General features: G+C 42.2%; 2 protein-coding genes and 1 long non-coding RNA gene across 21 annotated transcripts; 2 read left to right on the top strand and 1 right to left on the bottom strand.

The window, feature by feature from the left end:
* Window positions 1-11: 11 nt before the first annotated feature.
* On the top strand, window positions 12-2,503 carry atp6v1g1 (ATPase H+ transporting V1 subunit G1). Its single transcript, XM_026174941.2, has 3 exons — window positions 12-246; window positions 873-973; window positions 1,785-2,503. The coding sequence occupies exons 1-3, from the start codon at window positions 165-167 to the stop codon at window positions 1,956-1,958; spliced, it is 357 nt and encodes a 118-aa protein (XP_026030726.1). The 5' UTR covers window positions 12-164; the 3' UTR covers window positions 1,959-2,503.
* Window positions 75-538, bottom strand: LOC145429730 (uncharacterized). Its single transcript, XR_013910018.1, has 2 exons — window positions 404-538; window positions 75-300 (listed from the first exon to the last, which is right to left on the bottom strand). It is a non-coding gene; the product is annotated as an uncharacterized LOC145429730 (long non-coding RNA).
* Window positions 2,504-6,924: 4,421 nt separating the features above from the next.
* Window positions 6,925-16,294, top strand: slc31a1 (solute carrier family 31 member 1). 19 transcript variants are annotated; one of them, XM_026174946.2, is made up of 8 exons: window positions 6,925-7,110; window positions 9,608-9,744; window positions 10,665-10,703; window positions 13,377-13,501; window positions 13,590-13,662; window positions 14,022-14,190; window positions 14,305-14,370; window positions 15,056-16,294. In XM_026174946.2, the coding sequence occupies exons 4-8, from the start codon at window positions 13,382-13,384 to the stop codon at window positions 15,255-15,257; spliced, it is 630 nt and encodes a 209-aa protein (XP_026030731.1). In that variant the 5' UTR covers window positions 6,925-7,110; window positions 9,608-9,744; window positions 10,665-10,703; window positions 13,377-13,381; the 3' UTR covers window positions 15,258-16,294. The 19 variants fall into 19 exon arrangements, 14 of the variants coding, with proteins under 14 accessions (XP_026030731.1, XP_026030730.1, XP_026030727.1 ...); XR_013910016.1 differs by lacking the exon at window positions 9,608-9,744 and having other exon boundaries at window positions 6,928-7,110; window positions 15,056-15,392; window positions 15,433-16,294; XR_013910012.1 differs by lacking the exon at window positions 9,608-9,744 and having other exon boundaries at window positions 6,928-7,227; window positions 15,056-15,392; window positions 15,433-16,294.
* The last annotated feature ends 3,278 nt before the right edge of the window (window positions 16,295-19,572 follow it).

Raw genomic sequence — 19,572 nt, 5'->3', positions numbered from 1 at the left:
GGCGCTGATACACAGCATGCTGAGCACAGAAGAAGACGCAGACTCTCCTCACGTGACCGTCTGCAGCGTGACGTGAGATCAGCTGACTGCGGCCACAGAGGAGGTAGAAGCAGCACAAATCCTCCGTCGACCTTGCTCCGTGTGTCCGCGCAGAGTGACCCAGCATGGCGAGCCAGTCTCAGGGCATCCAGCAGCTGCTGCAGGCCGAGAAGAGGGCGGCCGAGAAGGTGGCCGAGGCCCGCAAGCGTGAGTACCAGTCCGGCCTTCTGGGCGCCGAGCCCGCAGCGGGGCCACTGTTACCTTTGACAGGGAGCAGAAACCGTGTAAGGCAGAACTCGGTCTGTAATTCGGTGAATTTACAGTTTCACTGGCTGCTCGCGTTCTTCTGACGTCAGACACGGACCGGACTCGGTACAGCATCATCGGATCGGTCCTCCGTCAGACTGCTGGCACCTCCCTGAGCACGTCAGGGAGGGGATTATAGCTTTGCCCGATCCGACTCAGATCGGGGTAGAAGCAGGTCTGTTTCCGCTGTGAGGAGAAAACTCGCGGCAATGTAACGGCTCCGTGACCGGGTCAGAACCGTAACACGGTCGGTAACTGCAGGGTGTTCACTTCCGGTCAGCCCATGATTCATGCGCGGGTGTCTGTTTCTGTGCAGTTTTTTATCACATGATCAGTGTGGTTCCGGTCTCCTGATGGTGAAACACTGAGGTCATGTGACCTAGAGTCACAGTAGTGTTAATAACCCGCGCATCAATTCATCTGCAGACATTAAACTTCCACCGTCCTCCACCCGTTACCTGTAAACCTGCGGACTGATCTGAGTCCAGTCTTTAAATGGTTTCTCTCTCGTGTTGTGACGTGTGCAGGTAAGAATCGGCGACTGAAGCAGGCGAAGGAAGAAGCTCAGGCTGAGATCGAACAGTACCGCCTGCAGAGAGAGAAGGAGTTCAAGACCAAGGAGGCAGCTGTATGTACCCTAGTCCTTCTCCTCCCCTTCTTCCTCCTCCCTCCTCTTCCTCTCTGTTTACATGCTGAAGAATGATTTATTATTTTCCTTCTTTAATTTAGCGTGAATCACAGAAACAACTCTTTCTTTCTTTCTTTTCTTCTTTGTTTCACTTTCAATTTTTGATATATATATATATATATATATATATATATATATATATATATATATATATATATATATATAAATATATATATATATATATATATATATATAAATATATATATAAATATATATATATATATATATATATATATATATATATATATATATATAAATAAAATTAATTCGTTTCCATTGATTGAATTCGAAAATAAAATCTGAACGTTTACTATATGTGATTGAATATCATTCCTGTACTGCCAGCACAGTTAAGACATGGGCCGGGCTGTTGTGAAGTCTCGTTTTGAAGCCTTGAAATGAGCATTTCTGCCAAAAAGACAGATGTGATCCAGTGTTTATAGAGGTCAGACAGCTGCTTCCACAGACCTGTACAGGAGCTGTTTTCGAAAATGCCTTTAATAAGCTTTCTGACTGAAGGCTGGGAGAGCTGATTCTGCTCTTTTTTTCTACTCTTTTTTTTTTCCTTTTTAAATAAGTTTTTTGTATTGTTTGTTATGAAATCATTAGTAGTAGTCATTATTAAATCTTTATCTATATAAATGTAAACCTGTTTTTTATACTTAAGTACTCTGTGTATATAATAGTTATTTCAAAATAAAAGTTATATATAATGTTTGTCTGTTTCCGCCCAAACTCCCCCTCCCTCCAGGCTCTTGGTTCCCATGGTAATAGCGCAGTGGAGGTGGATCGTGACACGGCAGAGAAGATGAATCGTATCCAGGCCAGTTACCGTAGTAACCGAGAGGCCGTGCTAACCGAGCTGCTGCGGCGCATCTGCGACATCCAGCCAGAGTTTCATGCCAACTACCGTGTGGCTGGCTGAGGGGGCGAGTATGTTATCTAAGATGAGGGGGGCGGGGCAAACAGAGGAGGCCTGGACATTAGTTTTGTTAGCAGCATTAGCTTGGATAAAGCATGTGATTTCAGAAACTCTATAAAAGTGTTAAAACCTCAGAGAGCTTTTATTTTGAAGGTTAAAGTTCATTTCTTCCTGTTTTCCCATGCTGGGTGAAGGTGTGGTCTAAATGTCGGTGTTACTGTGGTGATGTTTACGAAATATTTATATCAAATTAAATTTGTTTTTCTTTAAGTGTTTCCTTGATCTTGCAAAATAAAAGCCTGTTCTTTCCACTTTGAACACCAGCCAATCAGGTGTAAATTTACCAGCAGTTGCCAACTGATGTGACAGCTGCTAATAGGCTGTTTCACCATAGCTCTGTTGTCTGATTGGCTGGAGAAAGTGGAAAGACTTTTATTATGAAACTACTGTCCAATTCACATTGTTGTTTCCTGTTTGTGACCATGTAACTTGTTGTTGTTGTCTGTGACATGGTGATGATGAACATATTAAAAATGTTGATTGGCTGAGTCTGTGTGCTGCTGCTCTGTGATTGGCTGAAGGTGTTCCAGGCGCGTTCATAGGGTAACAGGTGCTTACAGATAGCTGTGGGTTTATTCAATTTAATCGTAGTGATATCTATTCATTAAATCCTGAATCGATTTTTTTTTTAAAAATATAAATGTATTTTGCCAGAAATGCCAGAATCTCAGATTAAAACTCACAAAACTATTTCAATATCCGCCAAATGGTTAATTCTGCACAATAAATACAAAGCGTGGATCTTTTACCTGACGGCATGTACGCAGATACGTAAAGACACATAAAAATCACACTTTCTGCACAGCTCTTTCTCTCAGTGAGCTTCAAGAACAGTTTACCATCAAAAATCTTTATTTTCTGCATTATTGCTTGCTTATTATACACCAGTCTGTAGTTGTGTTTAGTGCTGTTGCCCGTTTGTGCTGTTCAATACCGAGTTTTAAAATTTTTTTAAAAATGATGCCAAATTACAAAATGCTTAGCTGTAACTTTGCTTCACTTCAGCAGCATCAGGTAATGTTCTGCTGATTCATGTTCTTTAATTTTTGATCTACTGCAGAATATTTTTAAGGTTATCTGCTATAAAAAGCCAGGCCGGGTAAATCTCCTTCATGCTTTTCTGTGTTTTATCCTCAGTTACTTTGACACAAAGGCATCACAAGTTTCACCTTTGTTTTTAAACAAGAATATAAAAATATGGATATGTACTGATAAATGATCAGAATGATAATATTTCTGAGTCAAAATTGAATAGAATCAAATCGAATCGGGACCTTGTGAATCAGAATTGAATCAGTTATAGAAATCGGTGACAATACTCATCCCTACTTAGAGAGTCACCTGGGGTGTGTTCCCTTGTTCCTAATGTCTTCCGATTGAGCTCAAGGAAAATTGTGTAGAATACCCAAGGACGTAAGAAAAGATTAAAAACAAAACAGTGTGCTGAGGATTTGAACAACCTCACACTCCTTTCTGCTTAACGCCATGACACCGCATGTCTGCCATATTGAAACTACTACTATCACGGGTGATATGGTCAGATCAGAGGTGAGCAGTGACGCTGGGTTTTTACATCACCCAACTTCTGAAACCTGCACTGTGATTGGTCGTTTCAGCAGTGACTTGAATGCACCCTCATGTAGTCCAGCTTTATGATCCGGGATGAGGAGAACGATGGAAACTGTGGAAAACATGGAGATCGTGCCCCAATGAGAACAAGATTGTAAGCGAGAGTAAAGATCTCAGGATAAGAGTTCATCCAGTTTAACCTGCAGAAATTCAAACAGCTTTGTTCCTAACAGCAGCTCGGAGGTTCCTCCACTCTTGGTCACTAACATACGAGACGCCATCTTGGTTTTAGCTCTGCAACTCAGGGAAAATTGTTTTTGAGCGTTGATTGTTTCAAAAATCTCAGTATGTCTGTTTGATATATAAAGCTCTGTGTGGAGCACCCAGCATCTTGGAAATCAGAAGGCTGTCATCGGTGCTACGACCAAAACCACATGACACAAACCAATTTTAAAATTATTGAACTTTGGTCAGAGACATGAAAATGATTTTTAAGTACTTCTTTAATATAATCTTTTTCATGTATTGTTTTCACAACTTTGAATCTTTTATTATTAAAATTTAATATATATTTATATACATAAAAATTCCCCTTTTGCCAGCTGATCTTGCCAGCTACGAATGCCGACTACGGAATGGAGCAGCTGTCAGCCTCCTCTACATGGATGACATGAAGTTGTATGCCAACCCTGAACGAGACATCGACTCACTGATCCACACCACCAGAATGTACAGCAACGACATCGTTGTTCAGACTGGAGAAGTCTAGTTGGATGATAATGACTGAGACAGGACTCTCTTCCAGACACTAAACCAAGGCACAATGTACATTTCAATTCCTTTAATTTTAAATATGTTTATATTGTCTATCCTGTAAAATAGTCAGATGTCTATTCTTATTAATGTACAGAATTCACCTGCTTGCTGCTACTACTGCACATTCACCCAGTGTATATACTATATGTATGTATATATATATATATAATGTTCTTCCTCTACACCCCCCCCCCCCCCCCCCAATTTTTGCACATGTCGAGGAGCGTGTCAGGCTACATTTCACTGTGTGTTATACTTGTATAACTAAGCATGTGACAAATAAAGAACCTTGAACCTTGAACCTTGAATGAAGAGAGGGAAGGTAGTCAGAACTGAGGGGATCAAACAACCAGAAGGCAACATTGAAGTCATAGAAGACAGCTACAAGTGCCTGGGCATCCCACACGCAAATGGGAACCATGAAGAGGCTGCTAGGAAAGCTGCAATCACCAAGTACCAGCAAAGGTTCAGGCAAGTCCTGAGGAGTCAGCTGAACGGTAAAAACAAAATCCAGGCTGTCAATACTTATGTCTGATACCTGAGATGATAGGCTGGCCAAAGGAGGAGATAGAAGCCACTGACATCAAGACAAGGAAGCTCCTGACCATCCATGGAGGGTTTCACTCCAAGTCCAGCACCCTGAGCCTGTATGCTAAGCGGAAGGAAGAAGGCCAGGGATTGGTGAGTGTCAACAACACAGTCCAGGATGAGACAACAAAGCTGGACTGAAAGACAGCACAGAGGCACTAATAATGGCAGCACAGGAACAAGCTCTGAGTACAAGATCCATAGAGGCTGGGGTCTATTACACTAGGCACGACCCCAGGTGCAGGCTGTGTAAAGATGTCCCTGAGACAATCCAAGCTAAGATCCTGTGGGACTTCCAGATACAGACGGACAAAATGGTGCTGGCTAACCGACCAGACATAGTGGTGGTAGACAAGCAGAAGAAGACAGCTCTAGTGATAGATGTAGAGATACTGAATGGCAGCAACATCAGGAAGAAGGAACACAAGAAGCTAGGGAAGTACCAATGGCTCAGAGAAGAGCTTGAGAATTACCCCGTGGTAATCGGAGCACTAGGTGAAGTCACTCCCAAGCTAGGCAAGTGGCTCCAGCAGATCACAGGAACAACATCGGAGATCTCTGTCCAGAAGAGCGCAGTCCTAGGAACAGCTAAGAGACTGCGCAGGACCCTCAAGCTCCCAGGCCTCTGGTAGAGGACCCGAGCTTGAAAGAAAGACTGCCGCAGGGGCGAGTGGGGAATTTATAAATAAATGTGTATATAAATGTATATATATATGAATAAATACATAATGTGTGTGTGCTCAAATTTTGTTTTGTCTTTTTTCTTTTTATTGTTTTATTGGTCCAGAAGCTCCAGTGGCACAATTGGTTAGTACACTGTACTTATATTTTAATTGTTCAAAATTTTTTAACGATTTCATTGTTGTATTTATTTTGAGTAATTTAAACAAAATAAAAAAGAAGAAACAGTTACTCCTTTCCGTCAGTTAATCATAAACTCGTTCATTTGAAATGGTTTAAACTTTAGTGTACAGGGTCAAACTCTGCCCATTCATAACACGTCTCTCTCACACACACACGTGTACTGTAATCAAGTTCTTCCTGGGCTCCATAAGAAATCTTTGCACTGTGATAACACACCATAAAAAAAGCACACACAGTAAATAACTGTGACACATGTGCGTGTGTGTGCATGTGAACATGTTTATGTTCATATTTTTGCTGCATTCCTGAAGGAGTAGTGCATAATGGTAAGCCCCAGCAGCATTTGGTGTCTGCCTCCATCAGTCGTCATCACCCTCCTGTTTTCTCTCTCTGAAGCTTTTTGTGGTGAATGAATTGATGACATTCTTACCTGCATATGACCTTTTAACCCTGACTGTAAACAAACATGATTCAACTGAAGCATCACCAGTGAACAGGTCCTTCAGCCTGATGGAAACCATCTGTGTGAGTGAGCTCCGGCCTGTGAGGTCATCCTGCACAGGGTTGAGCCCTCATTCGTCATCCCGAGACAGTGTGACTCCAAGTGTACTCCTTTGTCAGGGACAGGAGCTCATCTCAGTGAACAGGTGCACATACCTGCAGCAGGGTCAGTTTCCTGCTCCAGCTGTGAGAGCAGAACTTCACATCTGCCTGCTGACGGCCACAAACAGTCACAGCACCTGTTTGTCCTCTGATGCGCTTCAGTCGTTTTTATTGTTTTTGATGGTTTTATATATTTTTTTGTTTTAAAAGATTTTCTGTTGTTTTTGTTGTTTATGGCGTTTTTTTCATAATTTTATTGTTTCTGTTCTTGTTTATTATTTTATTTTTGTTGTTGTTCTTTTTATTGTTGTTCTTGATGGTTTTATTGTTGGACTCTGACAAGTGACGTGACTTGATGGCATCACTTTTTGCCCTGCTGTTTGTCACCTGACTCATCAGGAGTTGCCCTCTGATTGGTGATTCGTTTTTTCCCTTCAACCTCCTCTAAGCTTCGTAAAAACGTCTTGACGTCACTGCCGGAAGTGGCGGCGTAGTGGCGCAGAGGCAGACAGTGAGAACTTGAGCTGAGCGACTTTTTTCCCTCCTCCTTCTTCTTTCTGTGGTTCTTCTTTGGGTTTTTCCCCAGAACCTCTGAGTTTGTTGCTTCGGAGCCGACGAAGGAAGAGAGCAGGAGGAACCTCCGGATCTTTTCCAGGTGAGCTGACCTGAGTTTGATTCGTCGGAACTCTGCCAGTGACCTCTGCTGCAACGCGCTAGCACATGACTGGCGGTTGTACGAGACTCCCTGCAAAAAAACTTCAGTTTAAGAAAGGTGAGCTTTAACGGTAAACGGGCAGGTCCGAGATCGGAACCAGCAACCGGGTCGGAAACGGGAGGTTTGCGTGATTACTCCGGCTCTGTGCAGCCCTCCCCTCAGAGTTCAGGTCCTTGTGAACCCCCCCGCTGTGTGACGTGAATACCCCTCAGATCCGCTGTCGTGGCCGCCCGCTTTGCTTCCAGAATTCCACAGATTTTAAAGGGAGTTTGGTGACGAACTGTGATTGGCGAAGGCAACACGCAGCGGCACAGCAGGTGCAGTCTGCCACGTGCACGCGCGTGTACATGGACACGGCGGCTGTAAGTGGCCAGGTGTCCTCAGGGATTCCACTCACCTGAGTGTCTGTGTGTGTTTTCGAACCCTGCAGTCAGCTGAGACTGGATGTCACCTGGATGGGTGACGCTACGTCCAGATGAACAGAATCAACCTTTTGGAATTCTGTGTGTCTTCTACACGCGACAAAAACACTTGGATCATAATCCGACAGAGAAGAAGAAACAAACCTGACGTCCTCAAACCACGGCGTGACCTCAGATAACATCACTGTGAAGACACCGAGACGGTGTTTTCACAGTGATGAACACGCACGCGCGCACACACAAACTCGTTTTCATATGTTCGTGAGTACATCTCATTGACATAATGCTTTCCCTAACCATCTAAACGAATGCTTAATCTTAACCCTCAGCCTAAACCTAACCATAACCCAATTGTAACCCTGACACTAAAACCACATTTTGAGCTTCACAGGCATTTTGTCCAATTTTCTGTCCTCACAAAGATGTCAAAACATGTACACACACACGACTGTAGAACCGGTTGCTCAGAGTTATGCTGGGAACATACTAGAGGTGGAAGTCACCATACATCCCACGATACGATATTATCACAATATTTAACGCATGATACGATATTATTGCGATTTTTAAAAAAATATTTTGCAATATTCAGATTCTGTACATATAGTTAAACTTTATCAATATTCATTTAATCTAATATCAAAGTCTCACACTCAGTCTTTCTCTCATTTCAGTCAGTTTTATTGTTGACAAACTGAACGGTTTGTATTACAGTCTAGTCCAACTTAACTGAATGCAGCCATCTGGTACAATTATAGCTATTCTGAACTATGCAATTTATGAAAACTATGCAGCCTATTCAGCAACTGAAGAATTTGAAAGTAAATTAAAACAAAATATAAATTTACATTAAATAAAAAAAGTTTTAAACTTAATTAAAATAAAACATGTCTTAAATTAAAATAAGTAAACTGTCATATTTATTGCTGCCAAAAAAAGTTAAACACATTTGGACAGTGAAGGAATGTCAGGATTTTTGCTCAGAAAAAGGATCAACATGCTCTGAGCATAAAAACCTTTTTTGTAACAAAATATTGATTTCAGTTGTCCCTGTATCGATACATTATTAGCAAACAAAATATCACGATACTACACAGTATCGATTTTTTCCCCCACCCCTAGAACATACACACACTCTCTCTTTGTTTCTGACTGTAGAACCAGTTTCTCAGGTTTATGTTGGAAATACACACACACACACACACACACACACACACACACACACACACACACACACACACACACACACACACACACACACGAGTACACACACACACACACACGAGTGCACACACACACTGACACACGAGTGCACACACACACTGACACACGAGTGCACACACACACGAGTGCACACACACACACACGAGTGCACACACACTCACACACACGAGTGCACACACACACACACACACACACTCACACACGCAGTTTCAAGAGGTCAGGGAAGTTCTGTAGCCTGTCAGACTCCATGCTGGCAGCTTTGATCTTAAACCAGAGAAGCTTTGGTGTGAAGAAGTCCAACATCACATTTGATCTCAGTGAATGTGAGAAAAGGAGTGCATGTTCAACAGGATGTATCATTTTTAAATATAATAATACAATGCTGCTGATAAAGATAATGACATGAAATCTTCCAGGATAAATTAATAAATGTGTAAAATTCAGAGAAAGTTCTGGTTCTGGTAGCTTATTACACAGATCCTCCTGTAATTACATAACTGAAGAGTTTCCTTTACTATTGTTTTCTTGTAGCTCTGACAGAAGAACGTTTCTGTCATTCAGTTGTTTTTCTGTTATGTATTTGCTGTGGTGTTGCGTGAATGAGAGTGGGAGGAGCTCTTTACCAGCAGAAAAGCTGTAAAGCTTCGAAAATACAGTTAAAAGTCCAAAATCCCTGAACTCCACGCAGACATTGTTCAGATATACCAGTGCCATCCAGTGAGCTAGACTGCAGTCTTTGCCAGTCTGATTCTGGCCCCCGGGCCTTATGTTTGACAACCGGGGTTTTACAGGAATCAAAGCAGAAGACACACACAGGGATAACCTCTGATCTCTGCCCTAAGTATTGCAGCAGCTCCTGCTCGCCTGTCAGTAGATTGCAGAATTGATGCAGTCCTGATGTCTGATCACTGCTGACTGTGCGCACACGGTGAGTCAGCCATCAGGTGTGGGTCAGCGGTGTTGGTTATGATGATTGATTTCTTCTGATCAGGTGTTTTGGAGGTTGTTGTCGTTTTACCTGCCAGCTGATTCTAACCTCATGTGTCTGATTCTTGCTGTGTGACCTTTGACCTCCATAAAGTCACACCTTTTTGGCATGAACCCGCCATGCTCGGGTTCTTTTTCTGTAGGACCTCCTGAACTATGTGAACTGAAATTAAAGTGCTATGTGACTGCTGGGGTCAAAGCTGAGGAGGGTGTGAATGATTGACTGGAGGTCTGCTGCAGCAGCGAGGGCTGGCTTCACTGAGCTCAGTTCAGCTGGTGGATAAGTGCTAGAAGCGATGAGTCACTTTGCTCATCTGCAGGAACAGGATGTGATGTCAGCCGCATCAGGACCAGCAGAGACCACCTAATCAGAGCAGAGCTTTCACAGTGTGGGTAACACTGATGTCCAATCACCTTGCTCCAAACTTCTGTCAGAGCCTTAGAGGAGGTAAAGTCAGCTCAGAGCTTATCCTGCTGAGCTGCAGTCACACTTGTCATTGATTATTGATTCACATTCGATTCAAGATGCCCCTTGAATCACATTCATTAAGTTTGGTTGAATTCTTTAATGTATAATAATACAATCAGAGATGTTCAATCCTGTAAGGCCCCACACTGAACCCTCAGACAGGTGATCCACCTCTCACCTGGATCCAGGTTCATCAAGGTTCCTGCTGTGTGTGCGTGCGTGTGTGTGTGTGTGAGAGAGAAAGAGAGGGACAGAATGAAGCAGTCAGAGTTCAGCCTGCTCAAAGCTGATTGGCTGTCTGATGGTGGAGCCAGCCTATGACTGGCTGGAGGTTGTCGTGTAATCAGCTTTTATCTGCTGTTAAAGTCTCTGTGTCTCTCTCGCTGTTTCAGTTTCTTCAGAGCTCGATCACCCGTCACTTTGTCCTGCAGGTAAGAATTTCTAAATAAATTGAGATCAGCCAATCAGAGCACAGGATTCACAGTGAAAACAGCAGGTAAAGATGAAGAATTGAGTTAGTTTTATTTTGAAATGTGTGAAAGGCGTAACATCCTGTGTGGTTGCACCTGCACTGATGGTCACACAGGGGAACGCAGAGCAGTCGACCTGCTGGTGTTTGAAGTGAGACACCTGACCTTTCCTGTTGCCACGCTGAAGCATGAAGTCTTTCTCCCCTTGCGGCAGATGGCCACTCCTCGCTGAGCCTGGTGCTGCCCAAGATTTCTTCCTGTAAAAAAAGGAGTTTTTCTTTCCCGCTGTTGCCAAGTGCTTGCTGATTGGTGGGTGTTATTGTAGATCTCTACCTTACAGTATGAAGCACCTTGCTGTGATTTGGCGCTAAATGAATTAACTTAATACTGAATTGATGTCACAGTAAGTGCCCATTTTGTTCAGAGTGAAAACTGACGTTCAGACCGCTGCTGTGCATTATTGATCAGTTTGAGTCATGAAAAGTTCTGATTGATGCGGTGCTGCAGGCCTTTCAGTCAGAGGTAACAGAGAATGGCATGATTGGCCGATGGATGGTCTGCTGTCGGAAAAGCTGAGAAGCTCCACCTCCTCTGCAAACGTCTCAGATGAAAAGGGCGTCTCCTCGTCCCATCCTGTTTCTTTTTTGTGTGAACTTGAAACGCTGCGCGGTGTCCTCCGTGCCCTCACCGTGCTTCTGTGGACGTTTATTCTGGACAGATATCACAGGTGATGACATCATCAGGAAGCAGGAGTTTCGCTGTGTCCAAACACACGTTTCATGTCTGATCTGACTTCCTCAGCTTTGGAGTATGTCAGTGGGACTTTGCATCTGTGAACCAAGAAAATGTGCCCCACTTCCTGTTTGTGCAGAGAACGCCACGGGAATCATGCGAGGCATCCAGACGAGTTCAAGCGGGAAGAACAACAACAGAAGAGGAAGTGAGAATTCTGGGTTCCCATAGAAACGTGACAGAGATTGGGTTTGATTTGTTCATACGTGCTCTACGTTCAGCTGTTACATGTGCACAGGTGCACGCCTCTTCACTCATCAGATAAACTTTATTGACACCAAACTGCAGCTGATCAGTGATAAAGGTCACATAAGATAAACTTTATTGATCCCAGAGCTGAAATTCCTCCACTACAGCTGAAAATAAAAGATCATTTAAAAATAAATAAAATATAAAACAACAACAAAACAAACGGAGTGGAAAAAACTAAAATGAACCAAAACTAATGTCAGAGAGAGGGCGAGAGACAGAGGCACTGAATAGAGAGAGAGAGAGGAGGCGGCCTGCCCAAACATGACTTGGGGTTTAATGGTTGCTGACGGCAATTACCAACCTTCCCCTTAATGTTAACGATGCTGTAATCTAATTGGCTGATGGCAGACGCCAGCTCAGAGTGTTCCGACTGGCTGGTTTTGCTTTCCTTAGCCTCGGGGCCTCACGGCCAATCGGATTACAGTGAGGGCGCCTGTTCTGTGACATCAGGCTGTTGCTGAAGTTACAGCTGTTGGCGAACTGATGTGCTGTGGTGATGTCACCAGTGGTCAGTTGGTGTCTGTGCATGGACGAGCGAGGATCGCTGAGGAAGAACAGGTAGGAGAGCAGCTGCTTTAGCTTTATTTTAACCGCACAGGTGAGCTCAGGTGTTGCCGTGCATGGATGCTAACGATGACGCTCAGCTGGAGAGGAGGAGTTGGCATTGAGGAAGATCATCAGCTCGCTCTGAGGCTGGTGAGGGTGGCTTAAACCTGATGCCCCACTGGCGGCAGCTGCAGTGCTAACATGCCACAAAGCAGTCTCGGCGCAGCGGGTCGTTTCCATAGATACACATCGCTCATTTCTTATGCAGAGGTTTGCAAAGGCGACGGTAAAACAGGCTGCAACAGATCTACAGAAGGCAGGTCGGTCTACAGATGCAGCGGCCTCGTCATGAGAGCGTGCGTAACTGCCACACCTGAGAGGATTTCAAAGACGACATACGCACCTTGACTGCATCACAGCAATAAACCATAATTTGTTTAATTCCAAACAAAGACTTTCAAATATTCTCTCAAATACGCACCAATAAGGCAGCAGGGCAGGATTCTGGGGGTGGGGCTACTGGTGAATGACAGATGGCTGTAGGAGGAGCAAGCAGCACCCTCACTTAGTGCCTAAAAGCTAAAACGGGGACGGGTGATATCACATTGACATCTATCTTTTATATACAGTTTGTGGTAACCACGAGCATGTGACTCAGTCACATGACCAGTGTTTATTCAGCTTTATAGTTACCACTTCTTTCCGATAATTTCATAATCAGAAGCCAATAAGGTCAGTGATCAATATCCTGATCAGACACGATTCAGACCAGAAGAGCTGTTTCTATACCGTTGACCATAATATTTTATCATACCATGCTGTAGAAGTTACAGGTACCGCTCTGCAGTGGTTTCAATCATACCTGCGAAACAAAGGCGACTGATGTCGTGATTTGGTCTGCTCACACAGAGTTCAGATACTTTAATTTTGAAATGTTCACTAAATGTTCCTGCTTCCAAAGCATTGTGGGAGCTATAGTCCAAAGAGCGTAGTGGTGGTGTTCGTGATGATGATGATGATGATGGTTCTTGTCTCGTCTCACAGCAGCCATGAATCACCACATGAATCACCACATGAATCACAGCACCATGGCCCCGCCCACCAGCTCAGAGCACGACCACGGCTCTGGAGGAGGAGGAGGGGAAGGGAACCATGGAGGTCACATGATGGTAAGAAGTGGGGCTTATCACTGCTAATAACAGGTCATAGATGATGTAGTGAAAGGTCTCTGTGTGATGTCATGCTGTTGTTAACTAGATGATGACATTTTACTTCGGCTACAATAACGTGGAGCTGCTGTTCACCGGTCTGCTCATCAACTCACCTGGAGGTGAGTGATGTCACCGGCACAATTGTGGCTAAGATCCTTTATTTCCTCTGATAATAAACTTGAAGACTTTTTAAATTCTTTTTGTGTGCTTATTTTGTTCTTATTTTATAATTTATAATGATTTTAATATTATATTTACATTTGTAGTTATATCTGTATAGCTTTAGGGTTATGTATAAAAATGCGTGTTGTACTAAATTGAATACGTTTAGTTTTTCAGATTTTTCATTTTATGTAGATTATGATTAAATTTAGACTTTTAGAAATTTTGCTTGCAGTATGAATTTTGAATGTGTTTTTTATAACTGGATCTGTTAACTGTTTGTTAACTCCACCTCCTCTTCCTTTGACGTAATCAGAGATGGTGGGGGCATGTATTGGTGTCTTCCTATTGGCCGCCCTGTACGAGGGGTTGAAGATTGGTCGTGAGGTTCTTCTGCGTCGTAGTCAGGTCAACGTCCGTTACAACTCCATGCCACTCCCCGGGGCTGATGGGACAGTGCTGATGGAGACGCACAAGACGGTTGGGTACGTTGCTAACGGTAACCGTTAAACAGGAGAAGAAGGAGGAGTAGGAGGTGTCGGTCTCTCAGAATTCCTAGTCATTTACCTCATGGTAAACACTTTTTTACTGATTGGCAGCCAACATTTGGAGGGGGCGGTGCCTCCTGTCATGAGTAACTCCCGCTTCGTGGAATTATTTCCCAGGTAAATGGGTTTGGGTTCTGGTTTTGGTTCAGGTTCTTGTCCTAGGTGGGTCTGTCTGTCTGCTTTGATCAGGCTGTTCAGACTTCTATGCAGCTTCTAATTGCAGGTTCTCATACAGGATGTCCTACACCTGCTAATGGTTTAGTTGACTCAAATGCTAATGTTAATCTAATCATATGCGGGTGGATGTTAAAGGGTTAACAGTGGTGGAGGACTTCCTGCCTGCATGTGGTGTCTTGCTCTGTGACACTGGGAAGCTGATGATGCTAACTGTAATAATTCTAGTTCTGATTCTGGACAGGCTAAAGCTAGTGGTGGGCTAAGTCTTACAAATAAATACATGTTTTGTCTTTGTGAAACTGAACATTAAACACCGTAAGTCACCATAAGACTTTGGTCGCTGTCATTTGTGCATGATGTTAACTTTAAAACATGTTAACTTTATTACTGCTGATGCTAACTGCTAACACTAATCCATGGTAATGTACACAATTTTAGCTTAGGATACTTTTAGCAATCCAAAGATGTTTCAGTCATCAGGTTCCATGCTAACTCTAAGCTTATTATAATGTGTTAAGTGCTATAAGCAAAAGCAATACTAATGCTAACAGGGCTACAAGTATTGAAGGGTAATATTATTTAGCATGCTGATGCTAATGCTAAGTCTTATCTCTTGACCTCTCAGGCAGCGCATGCTGAGCCCCGCCCACTTCCTACAGACCCTGCTGCACATCATCCAGGTGGTCGTCAGCTACTTCCTGATGCTCGTCTTCATGACCTACAACGGTTACCTCTGTATTGCTGTGGCAGCTGGTGCTGGAATGGGCTACTTCCTGTTTAGTTGGAGAAAGGCGGTGGTTGTTGACATCACAGAACACTGCCATTAGCATTCATGCTATTTAGCACTATGAATGCTCGCTAACACTCAGTATTAGCATGCTGGCCTGTGTGCTAATAGAACTAAACACCAAGTTAGCTAATTAGCACGACACACTAAATTACAGCATTACCTGGTAAAAATGGTAATGTCACATCATACTGTAGTTGGCAACAAACGACAAGCTAGTTGTCTTCTGATTGGCCAATTCACTTTTTTTCCCCGTTTTGTTAGCTTAGCATCGTTAGCAGCTCATTAGCTGGGCCACCAATCAGAAGGCAGGATGTAATCAGTTCTTTGACTACTAGGAATTGATTGATTAGGAGCTGTTTTGATTTGTTGTATGTACAGAGCAAATCAAAAGCTTTTTTTTTTTTTTGGTTAAATTTTACTTCATGTTTACGTTTTAAGATATTTAGAAAATTATTATTATTATTGTTATTATTATTATTATTATTATTATTATTATTATTATCTGAATCAGCCAGTCGGAGCTCGATGTTGATCAAATGAAATTTTAACTTTTGTTTTTGTCAGAAGCAGTCACTTGACTTTGTTTTAAATTGAAGCATCATGATCTGTTTGGCCAGTTGAGTCACCGTTGGCCTTAACGCCGCTGCCACCTGCTGCCTTACTGCTGACTGAAGGTGGGGGCGGAGCCTCGACTCGTTTCACTTCACTTTAAGTCGACATCTTAGCACTTGCCACATGTGCTGATGATGACATAAGAACGTCTCTACTGTTGTGATTACTTTATTTTTGATGGTTCACACTGAGGAGGGTGGAGTTTACATTCTGGACCAATGGGATCGCAGGGATTGCTGGATTTAAAGTCCAACTCCAGCAAAAAGTATGTGGACATAATTTTGGTCACAGGCTTTTTAGCATGTGCACTTACTTCTGGTGCACTGCCTGAGGCTGTGTGGGACCAGCTGGTGTGATCTCGTCTTGTGTTTTATGACGTGAACCCTGTGAAGGAAACTGTTTTATGTGATCGTGTTTTAAATGCTGGAATCAGTAAAAAACTGAATAAAGTTTAAGTAGAAACTTGTCTTTGTTGTCTTTGTGGAGCAGCATGTTGCTCTCCATTAGGGTCACACAAGAGTTTCTGGGTTTTTGTTTTTGTTTTTTCCTCTCTTGTGGCTGTCACATTTTGTGTGTGTGTGTGTGTGTGTGTGTGTGTGTGTGTGTGTGTGTGTGTGTGTGTGTGTTGATATGTAAAAATAAATAAAAAATTTCCAACCGGCAATCATCAGACCAATAACCGGCAATAGGTGATATATTTTTCTTGCACAAAAGTTTTGATGAGAGGAGCAGTGAAATCATGCACAGACTGATTTGCGTGTTTAGAACACAGAAGTCCAAACATGGACAAACAAATTGCACACTGGAGGAGAAGGCACGGACAGAAATGGACTGTTATCTCAGCGAGGAGGTCGTAGATGGAGAAGATGATCTGCTGATTTCCACTGGTGGAAAGGGCATGAAAAACGTTTCCCATTGATGTCACACATGCCATGGAAATATAGCAGAGTGAAGCTGACCCCCCACCCACTTGAAACGTAAAGGCAAATAGGCGGAGCGGTTGGTGTTACATTTGTGCAGGTAAAATTAGCATTTGTGCTGCTACGGTTTCTGAGATATAATGATTTTAATTCTTACGGCCTACGCTGTATAACACCAGTGTCTGTGGCAGTGAGTTTCAGCAGCTGTGGAGTTTTGCTCTTTTATAGAAGACTGTCCACTTTTCTTAGGCTTGCTGCATATTAAGTTTTATTAGTTCAAACTCTAGTAACACAATTTAGTCGGAAGGGTCGATATTTCTTTTGTTACCAGTGCAGAAACGTTTATTTTTTTTCTGTGGAAAACTGAGTTTCATGTGAAGTGATTCACGTATACCTAAATTATTATTATTATTTTTTACATACCCAGTTTGTCTCTATATTTTGTTTTGAATTATATATGTTCATTATTATTAATGTAGCTGTCTCAGAAGAAAATAAAGTGTTTGCTTTCATAGGTTGCCACCTACATGTAGAAAATTGAATATTCCACAGCACCTAGGCCAGGAGTCTTCGACCTGCGGCTCTAAAGCCACATGTGGCTCTCTGGCCCCTCCACTGTGGCTCTTATAAGACCAAGTAAGTAATGTTTTATTATAAAGACAACAAGAAAGGGTTCTGTTAACAGTTAGTTTTTTATGAAATATCTGCATTGACTATTCACAGAATGTACAAGGCTTTTAAAAGCGATTTAATGTTTCTTAGCTTCAAAACTGTTTGCTATAATTTTCAAGTTGGTTGCCCATCTTTCCTAATTTTCAATTTTTATGGAAAGGACTCACTTAAGCTTCATTTTAACAAATACCTTTTTCCGTTGTTAGATGATTCATTTTCTTATAAAATCTAAAGATAAACATTTTTATTTACATTTCTGTAGCTTACACGATACAACAACTCATTTTTTTTTAGATATTTATAAGCGCTTTCTTTTTTTTAAGGCTCTAGACACGTTTTGTAGCAGCAGGGGCAAAAGGGGCCCTTTGAACTGAAAAGGATGCTGACCCCTGACTTAAGCCACGAGGTCAACACAAAACAAATACAGAAAGATTATTGACAGAAGAATGGAACGATTACTTTCAAGGCTACAGGTGAAGGTGAATGGGTGTGTAAAGCAAATATACATCAGACTGACAAAAGAGTGTTAAAGTTCTAAATTAAAAATCTTTTAACTTTATATACAAAACTGAACTTACTGATAACACACACTAGCCATTTGAACACATGTAACTGTAATGAACCAAATAAAACAGAAAAATGCAGGCAGCACTCATTATACTGTGTATAACGATACGATATTATCACAATACTTGAATGGTAAATGGCCTGTATTTATATAGCGCTTTACTAGTCCCTAAGGACCCCAAAGCGCTTTACATATCTAGTCATCCACCCATTCACACACACATTCACACACAATACTTAACGCACGATACGATATTATTGCAATTTTTAAATAATTTTTGCGATATTTAGATTCTGTACATAAAGGTAAACTTTATCAATATTCATTTAATCTAATATCAAAGTCTCACACTCAGTCTTTCTCTCATTTCAGTCAGTTTTATTGTTGACAAACTGAACGGTTTGTATTACAGTCTAGTCCAACTTAACTGAATGCAACCATCTGGTACACTTATAGCTATTCTGAACTATGCAATTTATGAAAACTATGCAGCCCCTTCAGCAACTGAAGAATTTGAAAGTAAATTAAAACAAAATATGATTTTACATTAAATAAAAAAAGTTTTAAACTTAATTAAAATAAAACATGTCTTAAATTAAAATAAGTAAACTGTCATATTTATTGCTGCCAAAAAAAGTTAAACACATTTGGACAGTGAAGGAATGTCAGGATTTTTGCTCAGAAAAAGGATCAACATGCTCTGAAGTTAGAGCACAAAAACTTTTTTGTAACAAAATATCGATTTCTGCTGTTCCTGTATCGATACATTGTTAGCAAACAAAATATCACGATACTACACAGAATCGATTTTTTCCTCCACCCCTAGTATAACACAGCATGGGGTTGTATTTTGTTCTTTTCAGATGCTCCTGTCACTCCATTTCCCAGGTCATCATAGCACTCCCACACACATGGAGCTCTCCTGCAGTATGCAGTGTAATGCCCCAAACCATCACTGGTCATCTTTCCATGGAAAGCAATTAATTCCCCTTAAAGTGAACAACTTTCCTTGGAGAACCAGGTTGGAGGGAAATTCATTCAATGGAAATTCTGTTTGGTTTGCAAGATCAGTATCAATCCACACGATATCTCCAATGTTGTAGCTGTGAGTAACTGTCCCTGCACAGAGCTCATTTCCTGTGGTGCTTTCTTCTGTTTTGAATTGTGATGGACACAGAGATGGATTGGAGAGTGGCCCGAGGCAGGTAGACTCAGGTAGGCCAAGTCCTGCTTCCACAGCAGTGCCAAGATGTGCCATACCAGACTCTTTGAGAACAGAGATGGCAGGAGAAACAAATGGCACTTCCCTTGTCATCCCTTTGCTGAGGTAGCAGTGCTGTGAAGAGCAGTGTTTGGTAAAACAAACACTTGATATGTTCCTCATTGTCTTAGCAATTACAGCGGAGATATTGCACTGAGCATCGATTTGAATCGCACCAGACCTCAACGAGACAGCTTCAAACATTACACTAAGCAGCTCTGCTCTCCTCCTGTAGGTTTGTTGGGTCACACCATCTGTGGCAATAGCTTCCACCAGCTGCAGGACTGGGTTTTCACTGTCCTTCAGAACAGCACTTTGA

The sequence above is a fragment of the Astatotilapia calliptera genome, chromosome 7 (assembly GCF_964374335.1).
Source record: "Astatotilapia calliptera chromosome 7, fAstCal68.1, whole genome shotgun sequence".
Taxonomy (NCBI): Eukaryota; Metazoa; Chordata; class Actinopteri; order Cichliformes; family Cichlidae; genus Astatotilapia; species Astatotilapia calliptera.
Note: the sequence above shows the minus strand (reverse complement) of the source record. Positions and strands in the feature narration are given on the sequence as shown.

What these genes read in the sequence shown, in the direction of transcription:
- atp6v1g1 (XM_026174941.2), top strand. Translation starts at nt 165, where the DNA reads ATGGCGAGCCAGTCTCAGGGCATCCAGCAGCTGCTGCAGGCCGAGAAG. An exon ending in GGTGGCCGAGGCCCGCAAGC is followed by an intron (nt 247 to 872) that starts GTGAGTACCAGT and finishes TGACGTGTGCAG; the next exon opens with GTAAGAATCGGCGACTGAAG. An exon ending in TCAAGACCAAGGAGGCAGCT is followed by an intron (nt 974 to 1,784) that starts GTATGTACCCTA and finishes CCCTCCCTCCAG; the next exon opens with GCTCTTGGTTCCCATGGTAA.
- slc31a1 (XM_026174942.2), top strand. Translation starts at nt 7,176, where the DNA reads ATGACTGGCGGTTGTACGAGACTCCCTGCAAAAAAACTTCAGTTTAAG. An exon ending in AAAACTTCAGTTTAAGAAAG is followed by an intron (nt 7,228 to 10,664) that starts GTGAGCTTTAAC and finishes TCGCTGTTTCAG; the next exon opens with TTTCTTCAGAGCTCGATCAC. An exon ending in GCTCATCAACTCACCTGGAG is followed by an intron (nt 13,663 to 14,021) that starts GTGAGTGATGTC and finishes TGACGTAATCAG; the next exon opens with AGATGGTGGGGGCATGTATT.